This window comes from Penicillium arizonense (assembly GCF_001773325.1).
Source record: "Penicillium arizonense strain CBS 141311 chromosome Unknown PENARI_contig006, whole genome shotgun sequence".
Taxonomy (NCBI): Eukaryota; Fungi; Ascomycota; class Eurotiomycetes; order Eurotiales; family Aspergillaceae; genus Penicillium; species Penicillium arizonense.
This window is the reverse complement of record NW_019173283.1, coordinates 985,573-1,000,468: the sequence shown is the minus strand read 5'-3', so window position 1 is coordinate 1,000,468 and position 14,896 is coordinate 985,573. Positions and strand designations below refer to the sequence as shown.

The 14,896-nt window shown below is 51.3% G+C and overlaps 5 protein-coding genes across 5 annotated transcripts; 2 read left to right on the top strand and 3 right to left on the bottom strand.

The window, feature by feature from the left end:
• Positions 1–363: 363 nt before the first annotated feature.
• On the top strand, positions 364–3,052 carry PENARI_c006G09815 (1-phosphatidylinositol-4-phosphate 5-kinase; the record flags this gene model as incomplete). The annotated part of the gene is made up of 3 exons (XM_022630560.1): positions 364–1,460; positions 1,509–2,469; positions 2,519–3,052. 3 exons carry the CDS (start codon positions 364–366, stop codon positions 3,050–3,052), a joined length of 2,592 nt encoding a protein of 863 aa, XP_022489952.1.
• A 1,809-nt stretch (positions 3,053–4,861) lies between these two features.
• Positions 4,862–6,824, bottom strand: PENARI_c006G02091 (putative transcription initiation factor TFIID subunit 12; the record flags this gene model as incomplete). The annotated part of the gene is made up of 2 exons (XM_022630187.1): positions 4,862–5,116; positions 5,223–6,824. The coding sequence occupies 2 exons, from the start codon at positions 6,822–6,824 to the stop codon at positions 4,862–4,864; spliced, it is 1,857 nt and encodes a 618-aa protein (XP_022489577.1).
• Positions 6,825–7,447: 623 nt separating this feature from the next.
• Positions 7,448–8,855, bottom strand: PENARI_c006G11220 (trans-hexaprenyltranstransferase; the record flags this gene model as incomplete). Its single annotated transcript, XM_022630619.1, has 2 exons — positions 7,448–7,609; positions 7,665–8,855. 2 exons carry the CDS (start codon positions 8,853–8,855, stop codon positions 7,448–7,450), a joined length of 1,353 nt encoding a protein of 450 aa, XP_022489513.1.
• A 520-nt stretch (positions 8,856–9,375) lies between these two features.
• Positions 9,376–11,431, bottom strand: PENARI_c006G05817 (proteasome regulatory particle lid subunit RPN3; the record flags this gene model as incomplete). Its single annotated transcript, XM_022630357.1, has 3 exons — positions 9,376–9,519; positions 9,586–10,883; positions 10,954–11,431. 3 exons carry the CDS (start codon positions 11,429–11,431, stop codon positions 9,376–9,378), a joined length of 1,920 nt encoding a protein of 639 aa, XP_022489699.1.
• A 512-nt stretch (positions 11,432–11,943) lies between these two features.
• On the top strand, positions 11,944–12,785 carry PENARI_c006G06419 (uncharacterized protein; the record flags this gene model as incomplete). Its single annotated transcript, XM_022630393.1, has 3 exons — positions 11,944–12,008; positions 12,060–12,422; positions 12,476–12,785. The coding sequence occupies 3 exons, from the start codon at positions 11,944–11,946 to the stop codon at positions 12,783–12,785; spliced, it is 738 nt and encodes a 245-aa protein (XP_022489838.1).
• Between the last annotated feature and the right edge of the window lie 2,111 nt (positions 12,786–14,896).

The following is a 14,896-nucleotide window of genomic DNA, read 5'->3' as shown; positions in this document are numbered from 1 at the left end:
AGATAATTAAACATAGAATACATAAGTTAGAACATAAAATAGAGAGCTGAACGGTGGAGTCGACGTACAGTAATTACGACACGCACGTCTTTTCTCCCCGACAACCATCTTCCCTCTCTCTTCCCCTTCTCTTCACTTACCCCCCCCCATATTGTGCCCCATCTTCCCCTAATTCTTTGTCCCCCTGCGCATTGTGTTACCGAAACATGTTTATCGGTTAAGCACCTTCACCCTGAGCACTCTGGCTCTCTTCCTCTCTGGTACCCGGCCTGGTTCACAACTTCCCTGGTCCGCCCATAAAGGCCGTCACTTCGGGTTGCCGGTCCACGCAGGGCTCACGTCACTTCCTTGAAAGACGCAGCCATGCCCTCCTTCAACGACGTCTCCTACCAAACAACTACTGCCACTGCCACCCACCCTCGTTCCTTCGAATCCCCCCGAAAGTCGCACGACAAAAACTCCGTCGGAAACACCTTCCTGTGGACCAACTATCCCAACGACGCGAATCACGACTCCCTCCAGAATGACCGATCGCTTCTGACCGACTTCAAGAACGGCAGTGCATACTCCCTGAATGGCCCTCGGTCAAGTGTCAGCTCGTACACACGCGATCCGCCGCTTTCCAAGGACGGCAGCATGCATTCGGTGGCCAATGGGTCCGCCAATCCCCGCGAGACCAGCCGGCCCTCCATGTTGGACCGGAAACCTTCAGACGCTGGGCCGGGAGCGGGCTCCACGACAGCATCAACCAGCCAACAGACCAATGGCAATGGGAACTATCGCCCTGTTCCAGGGAAGCTCGTGGTCAACGGGGATACACACCGGCCCTCTGCCGACGAACTCTCTATCTCTCCCTCCGCGTCGCTATTACAGATTCCGCAACCCGACGAAACGGGTCGTCACTCCCCCGATACTGATCGCTTGACCCCGACCTCGAAGCCTGGCGGGCAGCGCCACTCCTCTCCTCCTGCCCCGGCAATCCTCGACGCTAGTCCTATTCCCGAATCGCAGGGCTCTAGTATGCGCCACCGACATTCGTTACAAGTCCCGAGGGCACCTAGTGTTCGACGAGATAGCCGGGAATATATCGACGATGCCGCATACAGCACCGGCCGGATGTCTCCCACTAGCGGCTTCCGACGCACATCCGTTAGTTTGATGCGAAGGGCGACGAAAACCACTCAGCCTGATAGTGCCGTGGACGAGGCGCCTCCGGATGAAGATGCGGCTCGATGGGCCGAAGCCATCAAACAAAAGCGTGCATCGCGACGCCGACGTGAGGAGGAGGACGATGAGCGGGTGATTGTCGGAACCAAGGTTGACCAGAATCACGTCAACTATGTGACAGCATACAACATGTTGACAGGTATTCGCTTCACGGTTTCGAGGATCAACGCTAAGATGGACCGGGAACTTACTGCTGCGGACTTTGACGCCAAACACAAATTCTCCTTCGACATGTATGTTTGTTTGTTCGGTATTGACTTGGTCGTGACTAACATTAGCAGTACTGGAAACGAACTGATCCCCTCCGCGAAATACGATTTCAAGTTCAAGGACTATGCACCTTGGGTCTTTCGACACCTGCGCGCCAAGTTCCGTCTCGATCCCGCCGATTATCTGATGTCCCTTACCAGCAAGTACATTCTGTCCGAACTCGGCTCCCCTGGCAAAAGTGGGAGCTTCTTCTACTTCTCGCGCGACTACAAGTATATCATCAAGACCATTCACCATTCCGAACACAAGCTTCTTCGGAAGATCCTCCCTGAGTATTATCGACATGTGGAGAACAACCCGAACACTCTGATCTCTCAATTCTACGGACTACACCGAGTTAAGATGGCCTATGGGCGCAAGATTCACTTTGTTGTGATGAACAACTTGTTCCCGCCACACCGAGACATTCACCAGACATTCGATTTGAAGGGGTCGACTATTGGCCGTGATTTGCATGAGTCTGATCTCGAGAGGAACCCGCGAGCCACCATGAAGGACTTGAACTGGGTTCGTCGGAATCGTCATATTGAAGTTGGTCCGATAAAACGTGACTTCTTCATTGAACAACTCAAGCGTGATGTTGTGTTGCTCCAAAAACTCAAGATCATGGATTATTCATTATTGGTAGGAATCCACGATGCAGCGAGGGGCAATGAAGAGAAACTGCGCGATAAGACACTGCAAGTTTTCCAACCGGGAGGCGACCGTGAAGAAGATACAAGTCCCAACTCGCTGATACGCACTCCATCGAAACTGGAGAATGAGCGCAAGGCCCGGGAACTTCGTATGCTCATCAAGCGGGAGCGCCCCGTTCCCCTGGATAAAGCCGCAGCAAAGATGCCGGAAGAAATTCTTGACGAACGGAAATTTCACGTCTTCTACGCCGACGACGGAGGTTTCCAGGCCACCCATGAGAATAACCAACCTGGTGAGGAGGTTTATTACCTCGGTATCATTGACTGCCTGACGCATGTAAGTATTGCTTCTCAAATGGACGAAACACAGCTGACATCCTTCACAGTACGGTACCATCAAGAAAATCGAGAATTTCTTCAAAGGTCTCTCGCATGATCGCTCACAGATCTCTCCAATTGCGCCAGAAGGATACGGAGAACGCTTCATTAATTTCATCAAGGGCATCACCATGTCCAAAGAAGAAGCTGAGCGACATCGAGAAGCTCAAGAAGCTTCCGCTGCAGCTCAAATATCAACCGATAGGCGACACTCAAGATCCTCCTCCGTGGAACGGACCATGCAAGCAGCAGAGAAAGAGGCATCGAAAGATGTTTCTATCACCCATCCCCGCACATTAGCCACAGTCTGGGACCCTGCGGATGCAGGAGGCCCTGGCCCAACATCGACTCTTCCCATCGTGGACGAAGCCGGTGAGGCAAGCAGCGTCGGAGGCCACAGCTCTCATAGCCGAAACGGTCCTCCCGCATCTGACAAGGCACTCCCTCCTGTTCCTAACGATGCTCCCCCACCAACACCCAGCAAAGGCAAGGAACCTGTCCGGGCCAACCTTCTGACTCCGACAAGTCCAGCCGGTCGTTGATTTTGATGTCTTTACCCTGCATTTGCAGTGGCATCTTTGACGTGCGCTTTCTTTTCGTCTGTTCATCTGATTTTCTGTATTCAGCGAGATATCCCCCTGTTTCTCTTGATAGATGTCACCTATTTCATTTCCTCAGCATGGGTTTGCGCGAGGCATCTCATTCCGCTTCCTCCTTTCTCCTCTAACTCTCCATCTCCACTTTCTGCAAGAAACTGATGTTCACGAGTGACATGTGTATAATTTCTTTGATTGTTGACCGACTCGTTCCCGTCTCTTCGTGTTGCCTTTGCCTCTTCGAGGACTCGATCTGGTGTTGGGCTAAGCCGGAGCCAAAGCCCATCACCACACTGGCTCTTTCCCCCCATCTTATCTCAATTGTTTTCCCTCTCTAGAGCTTGGCTCTAATTTACTAACATGATCATGTACCACCATCTGTGGATGAATAGATCTCCCCTTCGTTGATTGTCGGAACATGCCACGCCGCACCCTCTATATCATATCCAACACCCACCCCCAACATTCTGCCCAATCCAATGCTGTCTTTCTATCATCTGTGCCATCACGCACGCACCCGCACCAGACTTATCAGTCTCCCTTCTACCAACACATCTTTTCCTTGTCTTATTTCCTTCTTCCCCTGAAGGGTCGGTCCTTAAAAGAAAAGGACTACCCTGAAACCTACCGGCCTAGAAAGCCCATACAAATTCGTTTCAAGAACGCGATCCTTTTGCCCCTTTGTTTCTCATTTTTTGTTGCCTTGCCTTGTCTTGATCGAGTCTCTCTCTCCATACCCTGTACCAATCAAATCACTATACCACATGTTTCCTCGAGATTTTCGCTTCCTTTCTTATTTGTCTTGTGAGGTCCTACTTAGCAGAATCCAGCGTACGAGCTTTTTATTGAGTTATCTTAATCGTCCTGTGTAGCCTTTGTAGTTCTTCAGTGTCAGGTAGAATGTTAGGGGGATTATAGTGAGCCCTAAGCGTGGCAAACACTTATGTAGACTAATCTTGATGACGTTATTAGGTGTTTGTAACAGAACATAAGGTACGGGCAAGTCTACTAGTCTCTCTTACTGAGAAACACAGGTGATCGATCGACCACTACAAATGTCCATCTAAATTAGACAGGACATGAGCTCCAACAGGGTTCATAATTGTGTACACAGTGCCATTGATGAAGTATTGGACAGTCTCTACACGAAAGCCTCGAAATATAGTTGGTTATATACATACAAATAGGGGCGTAGAAGGACTTATGGCCTATGACCGAGTCTTGATTAGAGCGATACAATCTAGACTAACCAGTACCACCAGCACTACTAGATATAAGAATAACAGAGAGAAAAAAAGAGAAGCCAGGATAGGCAAATTCATTATTCAAGCACTGCTTGTAAACGAAGCGAGAATAACCAAGAGAGAGAAAAAAAAAAAGGGTAACTATCGTAAAAGCCCCCTTCCTTCCATCGCGCATAAACAGAAATAAAGAAGATGTGTAAGACCTGCCCATCCATCACTAGACGCCAAATCCTCGAATAGAGAAAAGGGGTTGAAAAACGAGAAAAATCAAATGTGAAATGTCAAAAGAGAAAAGTAAGTAACACCGCGCCCACCCCCCGGCCCCGATTGACCATTAAGAAATCAGAAATTGGAAGTTGAAAGTTGAAACGGGCATTGATATTGTGCAGTGTGCAGTGTGGAGTGTGCAATGTGCAAGGAAACCAAAGACTAGATTAGCCAACATTGCAAGGAACAGAATGCAAAGAGGAAAGGAATTTTCATTTTCTTTCTGTTGTAGTTTTGGTTTCGACTACTCCGACCTGCCCTGGGTAACCTTGGCCGCCTGGATAGCAGACATCTTCTGCGTCCAGGCCTGGCTAGGCTGGGGTTTCTTGACGGTGCGGAGGTCATCAGTTGAGAAGCCTGAGATACGCATGTTATAGTTGCGTTCCAGGACGAGTTGGATATCTCGTAGTTCGAGGGTTGACGAAGGGCGGAGTTTGGCGAGGCGGCAGGCTTGGGTGATAACGTCGTCGACGAAGTCGTCGGCCATTTGGAGGATGAACTGGGTGAGAGTAGTCAGTTTTGGCTGTCTCTTTGCTTTACCTCTCACTTGACTTTTGGGATTCGGGATTTGGAACTTGATATTTGAAAGTGATTGGGTGACTTACCTCTTCTGCGTCAGGAGTGAGCATTTCTCCTTCGCCGCCGCCGGTGACTTGGCGCACGAGGATATCGAGCATCTTCTTGCTTAGTACGCGCTGACCTTCACCTTCGAGAACGTAGCCGGGGTGCTTTTGGATTGCTGGCTGACCCATCATACCGATGGCGCTGTGGCTGGGGCCACCTGAGAGGGAGGGACGCGAGGCAGGCATTGAGACAGGCTCGGGGGTGGAGACGTTGAGGTTCTTCGGGATTGCCATATTGATGTTACGGGCGGAGGCTTCGGTTGAGCGGTTGGCGAGGTATCCCTGGGGATGGGCCTGGTTGGCCTGGGCTTGCTGGTTCATGGTGTTTTGTTGTTGTGGGGTAGGGTTGGTGTAGGTCTGCGCAGCTTGTGAGATCGCAGCTTGGTGAGACAGGGGACGTGGCGGGCCTTGGTTCACCTGTTGAGGAGGCACAGTTGGAGTTGGTGTTGAGCCGTCCGGATTGGGGGTTTGGCTGAAGGTTACCTGTGCTCCTGGGGTTCCTTGCTGTGATGGGGGTTGCGGACGCTGTGCCTGGGGTTGTGGTGCACTAATTGGGACGGGAGTATTTCCTGCGGATTGGGATGCTGGTGTTTGTCCGGGTTGCATGGCCGAGGGGGACATGGCAGTTTGGCCAGCTTGGTTGCGTGCCGCATTCACGGCGGAATTGATTGTGTGGGGTGCTGGGGTTGGAGCCTGGCCAGATTGCATATTGTTTCCTGTGTTGCCTCCCTGAGTATTCGGAACAGCTTGGGTTGCTGCTGGAGGAGCAGCTCCTCCAGCTGCCTGATTCTGAGGTGGTTGCGGGACTGCTTGTTGTCCCGCTTGATTCATAGTCTGACTCTGGGGATTTTGCTGTGACTGGATTTTGAAGCTTTCCTGCTGCTCCTTGAACTTGTTTAGGAACTCACTACCCTCCCGGAACAGCTTTTCGGCTGCCAACTGTCTGTTCTTGAATTCTTGAATTTCCTCCTGGTTCATATTCCCCTGCGCCTGTCTCTGAGAATATGATGAACGAAGCTCAGCAATCCGAGCCCGCCCAACCTGCTGCTTCTGCAGGGCAATACCGTATCGCAACCGAGCCTCCGGAATCCAGGTCTGCACCTGCTCCGGCGTCACGTTCGGAGGCAGGAAAAAGTTCAGCGAGCTGACCTGAGCCTGGATCTGGGGAAGCAGCTGATTGAGCGACTGCGGGTTATTAGGCTGGGTGCGCTGGCCCGGTTGCACCTGTGCACCTTGTGGCCCCTGGTTTCCTTGTTGTGGCTGCTGTCCCTGCTGCGCGGCCGCCTGGGCCTGTTGATGCTGTTGCATAGCCTGCTGTCGGTTCGCCTGGAACATGCGCATCCCTTTCATCAAATTCTGCGACAACTGCGACAATTTGGTGTGTGCCTGTTGATATTCGTGTGTGTTCGGGTCGCGTGTGTTAAGCAATTCCCACAGGCTGCGCACCAGCTGGGTATGCTGGGCCTTCTGCTGGTCGTTGAGGTGCGGCAGCTTCTGCACTTGGTCGGTTCGAATGAGGTTCGAGTGTTGTGGTTGCTGTGGCGCCGCCATGGGCTGTCCAACTTGGCCCTGAGACCCGTCCATCTTCGCGATGAGGTTCCGATTTCTATATGGAGGATCGGAAGAGCACGAGGAGCCCTATGATGTCGGCGACGCGTGGACCGACGCAGAAACGTTCGGCGAAGATATCTGCAGTCGGGGATTACCTATTGCAGCGGCCGATCTATGGTGTATCCAACGAGATGGCGGAGCGAGAGAGTCTGAAAAGAACGAAGCTCGATGGCGGGATGCAACTTTGACGGAGGTGAGGTCGACGGCCCAGTGCTGGTCTTGGCGCCCGGTTTTATAAGGGTAGGACTATCTACACGGTTACCGCGGCCTAACTACGCATCATGTACATTGTTTTCTCTTTTAGAAGGTTGTTACCGGATCTTTGTTGCCGTTGGAGATCTGTCGGTAGGAATTGAGATTAATTGGCGAATAGTTCATCAGTGGCACTGTATACACACTTAGTGACCCCTGTTGTCTAACATATTCGGAGATCAGAAATTGCATCCATTGGTAAAGATTCAGAATATGTATGTATCCAACCATCTAAGATATATAAGTATACACAGTCATAAAAGGGAGGCAACGACCTGAAGAAACGACACAAGCAGAGCTGAGAAAAAGAAAAGGACATATGTTTACATGGGACAGATTCCCCTCTACTTTCTCCGCTTCATGGTCTTCTCACACATCTCAATCAGACCGGTCTTAGCATCGCTATCAGGGAAATCACTGATGGCAGCAATGGCCTTGTCGGCGTACTCCTGGGCCAGAGCGCGAGTCTGCTCGACACCATCGCTGCGGTAGACGATCTCACGAGCCTAGTATGAAAGTCAGTATTCTGTGTTAAGGAAATTTTGAACATGGATCACTCACCCGCTGCACATCACCCTCCTGGCGGAACTTCCGTCCAACTAGAGGACCCAGCTCAGGGTTACTCTTCCATGCGAACAAAAGCGGTGCAGTCGCCAGACCCAACTCCAAGTCCGCACCAACTGGCTTGCCCATTTCCGCCTCGGTAACCGTGTAATCCAACATATCATCCACAAGCTGGAACGCCAATCCCAAGTTGCGGCCGTAGGCGTACGAAGCTTCAATGACCTCCGGCGCACTCCGGCCCAGGACCGCAGCGGAGCGGCAGGACTTGCTGATAAGACTGGCAGTCTTCAGGTAGGTCTTCTGAAGGTAGTAGGAAAGGGTCTCGTCGGTATAGGCGGGCTTGGATTCGTCTTGCGCGGTGTTCTTCAGCTGCATGAACTCGCCCTCGACCAGATTGGCAATTACAGTGGCCATCAACTCCGTCACCTCGGGATCACGGAGACGAGCGAGCGCCACCGAGGCACGCCCAAGCAGGAAATCACCCGCCAGCACGGCCATCTTGTTTCCGAACGCCAGGTTCGCGGAACTGTTGGCGCGGCGTGTCACCGCATTGTCGATGACATCGTCGTGCAGGAGAGAGGCTGTGTGGATCAACTCGGTGATTTCGGCCAGGCGCCGCTGCGAAGGCAGGATGTTCTCGTCTCCCGAAAAGTCATATTTGCTCTCGGCGGATTTGGACACGAGCGGGTTCATCTCTGGGTTGGCGTCATCGAGGATCGTCTGTGCGGTAAAGGAGTCATCGACAGTGGCGGGTTTATCGGTGTAGGTGTGGTGCTTGCGCGGGTCCAGGGCCGTGGCCTGGGACATGAGGAGGACCAGCAAAGGCCGCATGTGCTTGCCCTCGCTGTGAGTGTAGTATTTGGCGACCTTGTCGAGTGCCGGGTGGCCGGAGCCAAGCAATTGCCGGATGTTCTTGGTCAGGAACTTGAGCTCTTTCCCAACAATTCTCAACGGGTCGACGGAGATGCCTGCAGGCGCCTTTGGCATACCCTTGAAGATGGTCTGGGCCGCCGACACGGCAGCTCCGAATGGCGAAGCATCCCTCCGGCGGGTAGGGTGATATTTTCGGGATTGAAGAGCAACTTGCGTTAAGCGGAGGTCATCGCGGAGGCATCGGGTGCAGACAGAGGTCGCGGTCGGTCGTGATGAGAGGATCAGCCCAGAGGCCGACACGGTTCGAGCTCCCATGCTGGAAGGTCAATTATAAACGAATGGAAGGTTCCAAATTACACCATGGGAACCCAAACACAGGAATCGACGTTGATGCAAGTATTCGCGGAATATGAAGACAGGTACAACCTTGAACGGGAAGATTTCGAGCTCTCGGGACGGCACGGACCCCGATGCAGCTCAACTCCTACAGATATCACCGTCCTCTACATATTTGTCTGGATATTGGTCTACGGTGGCATTAATTGCCTAAACAAATACTGTGTCCCGAAAATATGTGGAATTCTACATTTCAGACTCTACAGACTTGACAAAAGTAGCATCCGATGCACAAATAATTCCAGTATAAGTGACACAGATTGCGCCGACCGTCTTAGTCCTGCACATCCACCGTCGTACACATCCGAATAAAGTCCAAAGCAAAATTGCAGAATTAACACACAGGTTGAAAGAGGCCACTACGAGTAGATACCCATGCATGGGGCCAGTGTGGAAGAAAAAAAAGCTGTATCGATTATGGAAACATCCACACTCCCCTTTACATGGCATCAAAATCGCCGCCTGCATCTTCATCGTCCATGTCGCCCTCCTGAATCTCCTTGGCAAGTTCCCGCTCCCGCTCGCGGGCTTCTTGGGCACTCTTGAGCTCCAGACGGTGCTGGTTCATGGGGAAACGCATAGCCTGTGATGGGACGAACTGTGTTAGACGAGCCACAGGAAACAATGTGGCAGAGATCGAAAAACATACCTTGACACTCTCATCGTGAAGAGCGAGACAAGCACGAATACGCTCGTGGAACGCCTCACCGGGCTCTCTGGTGGCGTAGATATCACCAACCTCCTTGCTCTTCATGAACCCGTGCTCGTGGTCGAGCGTGGCCTCAATCACACCGTCCCGAATAGCCTTGGCCACAATGTACTCGGCGGACTCTTCGCTGTCAAGTCCGAGGCGAAGACAAATATCGCGCAAAGAGATACGGGAGTAAGACAGCGACATCATACGAATACCGGTCTTGATGACATTCTGTCGGAGGCGCAAAATCAGGGTGTATGTGCCATCCTTTCGGAAAGTCTCACTGTGAGTGTTGACAATGTTGAGGAATCCATCGAGGTCACCTGCACCGACTGCCTGAGAAAGCAACAGGTAAGGATGCATGGCCTGCTCCAAAGCCGGCTGGCGGAAGACAGCACGGTCTGGAATGTCACCCATCAACAGCTCAACGACTACCAACAGCTTGTGAGAAGCCTGGTAGAATCCGCGAGCAACGGGGCTGGCAGGCGACTTGCGGGTAGCGCCAATCAGATGACTGTGAGCCTCCGTATATTGCAATTGGATGGCACGGATGCGGCCAAGGTAATACAGATACCGAGCAATCTGGTTGTTGGAAGCAGCGACAGGGAATGGGTTGTGGGAGATCAGAAGATCTGCCTGTGAGATGTGAGACGTGGACAGGTAGTTGCGAAGCAAAAGTGTCATCACAGTGGCCTGTGTGTCGACGTCTTTCCGGAGCACAGCTGTACGCAAAGCAGCCAACAATGGCTGACGGATAGTGGTAACAGCCGCTGCGGGAGAGGGAGGGAGCGGAGAAATTTGTTCGTAGAAGAGGGAGTAGTAGAAGTACACGCGGGCAGCGAGGGAATCCAGCGTACGGCGGTTGAGTGCACGCAGGCGCTCAATCAAGTCTGTTGAGAACTGAGCGCCCTTCTGGATGTCCCGCTTGTCGAAGAGATAGATCTGAACCAAGATGGATAGGTAGGCATCCACCTCGGCAAGAGTCTCCTTGGGGGCTGCCTTGCTCTTCTCCGAATCCACCTCCATCTGCGAGCTAGCCGGGGCATTCTCGAAAGCATCCGAGTTACCGAGAGCCTCCAGCAAGAACGAGGCTGTCGAGTTGGAAGCGGTGTAGGTGTCGACAATGACTTCGGCGAGGACCTCGGGGGTGATGTGTTTCCGCATCGAGGATATGGACCGCAGGACACGGAGGGTAAATCTGGGGTCGAAATGGGCAACGGCTCGCTCGAGCAAAGTGAAGTTAGTCTTGATGTCTGGATTGAGAGTTGTTGTTAGCAATAGATCCGTCGTTTTTTTTTGGACCAAGAAGAGAAGTTGACAAACCTTGAATGGCCTTGGTCGTTGGGTCGATCTCAGGCTCCTTCTCAGCATCATCCTCTGCTCCCTCCATCACCACATCCTCCCCCTTGTCCTTGCCGGATGGTTTGGAACCCTTGGTCGGGGGTACTACTACGGTCATCTTCTCGTCACCTTTGCGGTCCTTGTTGGTGTTGAATCCGGATGTAGGCGCACCTGCCGTATCCTCTCCCATCTCAACATCTTCAGAACCATTCACGCCATTCTCGGTTGACTTCGATCCGTTCGTATGCGAGTCTTTCTCCCCCATATCACCGTTTGATGCGCCCTTTGCGTCTTTCTTGGCCGGAGCTGACTTGGCCTTGTTAGCGGCTGCACGGGTGGTAGGCGCGGCCTTGTCTTTCGCACTCGAGCTCTGGGAATTCGAGCGAGCCTTTTCACCGTTAGCAGATGAAGAGGTGTCGGATTTGTTGTTTGATCGCAAAGAACGCCTTTCGGCCGGCATCTTTCTCAAGCTATCGAGCTCAGGTGAGCAGCCACCAAGCTACCGGGAGAAGTAGGGAGAAGGGCGAGCAAAGTGTAGAGACAGGAAGCAGAAAGGCAAACCCTAGAGACCCTAACTGCCAATAACACGGAATATGATGAGAAAAAACCTGTGTGGACAGATGGATGAAGTGGATGGGTGATGTGATGTCAAGATGGGATGGACGGGCGCAAGAGACCAGACGAGCAGCTTAGTCAGGGGGAGCTTACTGGTCAAGTCGCCGCAGTACACTCTGGATAGAAGCTGCGAGAACAAAAAGAGAATATTGTGAAATCAACTTCAAGATGAAGAGCAGAGTTGTATTCAATCCAGAATTACTTTCCAGGCCTCAATTTCGGTGTGGCAGTTGATGAACAGCCGGATTCTGAATATTCTGCCTCAGGCAACACTGCAGCTCGGAGTAAACAACGGCGCAAGGAGGAAACACTCACTCTAAGCAACTATTCACAGTTAGAGCTCCAGATACCGCAACTATGACCCTTCTCAGCTCCCACCTGGAGCAGATCACACTCTCTTCCAATGCTATTGCCGATTTGCCGTCAGTTCCTTTGATACCCTTCATGCTGTGTAGACTAACGCAAGCATCCAGGTTCCCTCCCCCGCGGATTTTCACCTCTGCGCTGCTAGGATCCCACGATATCACAGCCCTGATCCGAGACACAGAAGCCCATGAGCGGGCTCTCTTCCAAGTTGATCCCTCCTCCAAGGCCCATGGACACAAACGCGCCGCACGACGCGGGACTATGTTCCCCGCCGAGCCTGAAAACGAGTCGATGGCCAGCCGAATCTATTCAGCACGGAATAACCGCAACCAGTCTGCGGTAGCAAAAGTCCTTGGACATGATATGATGGAAGAGATCAAGCGATCTGCGGGCACCTCAACCCGAGGACCCCGCGGGGAGGTCAACATTGAAGTTCTTCTTCGAGGCGCTGAGATCCTGTGCAATGTTTAGTAAGTGTAGTGGCCTCAGCAGAATACATCATCTTGGTCTAACGGACTCGAAGCCCCGTTGCTGGAGCACAGGAAAAAATCTCTAGCCTCCGCTACCGTCATGAGCTTGTTACCGAGTCTATAGCTCGACTGGAAGACCGGGTCGCGACCAACACAGCGGAGCTGGATCAAATGAGACACTCCTATGAAGATGATCAGGATGGCTTTGCGCCTGCGTCCGTTGCACAGCCGGAAGTTCCAGATGTCACCGATGAGGATATCGAGCGAGAGATGGCTGAAATCAGTGACTTGGAACGGAGAAAGCGAACACTGGAACAACGAGTTGCAGGCATGGAGCGAGACCTAGGAGGCCTGATTGGCTGAGCTTTTCACGAGCTCTAGGGTTTCATTCTCTCGGTGAAGGACCTAATGTCAACCGGCTGGGGCTGCGTTCTTGTCCCCCAAAACACCAGACATGCATGGGCCATAGATGCGCAATTTGACTGGCTGCCATGTTTCTTAGTCAAGAAAAGCCAGTCATGGCCTCTGCCTTGACCCTCATGTTCCACTGCGGCTTTATGTCTCTGGCTATCGTCAATTGTTATTGGTGACCATGGGGATTCAAATGAAGTTTATCCCGGGTCACTACCAGTTACTCGATGTCATAGTCCGCGGCATATGCTGCGCATTTCCTCTGGCCAAAGGAAAGCTCTTAAATCATGTTTGATCATCACTAACGATGCTATATTCGTCTGGGTTGAGGACAACTGTTCTAGGTCGCTACTACACAACGTCTGACAATCATGTCCGTGTTATGCCAACTTCCAGCGACATATACATACGGCTTGCTCATTTCATGTATTACGATGGTTATGAGTATCAATATCAATGATTCTTAGTATTACGAAGGTTTTCATACAGCATGGGTCAGGCATGTTTATACAGTGCCATTGATAAAGTATTGGACATTCTCTACACGAGTATACCAATGGTTTTCGCCCCATTTTGACCTCTCTTTTACATCTCTTGTTTACCCATTTTAGACTGCCGCGAATTGTAGTTCTTGTATATAGTAGTCCGTTGAGTGATTCCTCCGTCAGAACAATGCCACTTCGGGAAAAACAGGAGCTCGGTCAAACAAGGCATGGAACGGCAACACGAGGGGCCCGCCGTCCTTACTAGTTGCAGTGATAATTACTTGCTGAAAATAGTACTGCTGTAGGTTAGCAGCGTAAGAGATTTAATATCGTAGATTCGTAGTAGGAGAATACATGCCTCTTAGACCAGGCGTACTCTTATATAATTAAGTATTAAGTAATGCTTATACTGCATTTGACTTATCACGGGGTGTTTTAGTAGGCAATTAAGCATTGTTATTCTACACTACGATAGATTATCCAACAATGAAGCGTATGGTATAGCACAAGCCCTCGATGCTGGTATCAACGGAGGAACTACGTTTACCTCAGTCAATTCTTACCCAATTTAATCAGTCTTTGATGCAAATAATAGAGAAATAGCTAGAATTTTGTTCAATAGTTAATATCGGTATACAAGCCTTTTGCGGCCCCTACAGCCGCGATTCTACGTGGTATTGAGCTAATCAGACGATCTATACGCCGTAGCTTCCCGAGGTGTATGGGCGGTAATCCTCCGACTTTTGCTGAGAGGAGCCCTAGAAAGCTAGACAAGCGTTTCAATTGAAAAGATCCCTTTTTATATGGGCCTATGCCTGTTCAATAGGGTGCAAATCTGGTGAGTGAGCAGGCATTCTGTGACATGAGCCCCGGCAATTTTAGAAGGCGATATCTCGTTTTGTGAGGCGTATAAACCTAGCCGATCGAGTCTCGTGAAAAAGCTCTGCCTTTTCAGCACGGTTACCATTTATTTCGGTACCAAAACGACGCATATTGGTGGAGTTATGAGGTAGAAGACGCTTTTTGGTTAGGTCCGACCTAAGTGTCAACAGACTCATGACACCCTTGTATCATAGGCTCGGCGCTACGGGGTTGAAGCCCCTCGCACAGGTGTTTCACGGCAGAGATATTCAGAGCTCAAGACTCGATTGAAATAGCTATCTACCAAAATGACCTTATATTGCCCCAAGCCAACTGAAGCAGTCGCAGTTTCAGGTTCCTGACAGCTGGTCGGATCACGCGGGGTACTAAACGGATACGGGGGTGGGCCCTGTATGTAATGTATGTACAGTATAAATACACAAATTACGTACATTAAAATGGGTAATATATATGAATTACCAAGACCATACCGGTAATGCCGAGGTACCCAGAACCTCCGTCATCCCGTGCAGCTGCAACTCCACTTGCTCTAACTTATCTCTTGCTCTCTCGCTCTTTGTCTTTGTCTCTCACGCTATCTCACTCGTTTTACCTTGGAGCCGGTCTCTTCATTTGCTCCTTGTCTCTTCGCTGTTGGAGGTAGCTCTCCCAAATTATGGAGCTTTCGATACTCCCGCATTGATCGACTAGTTCCCG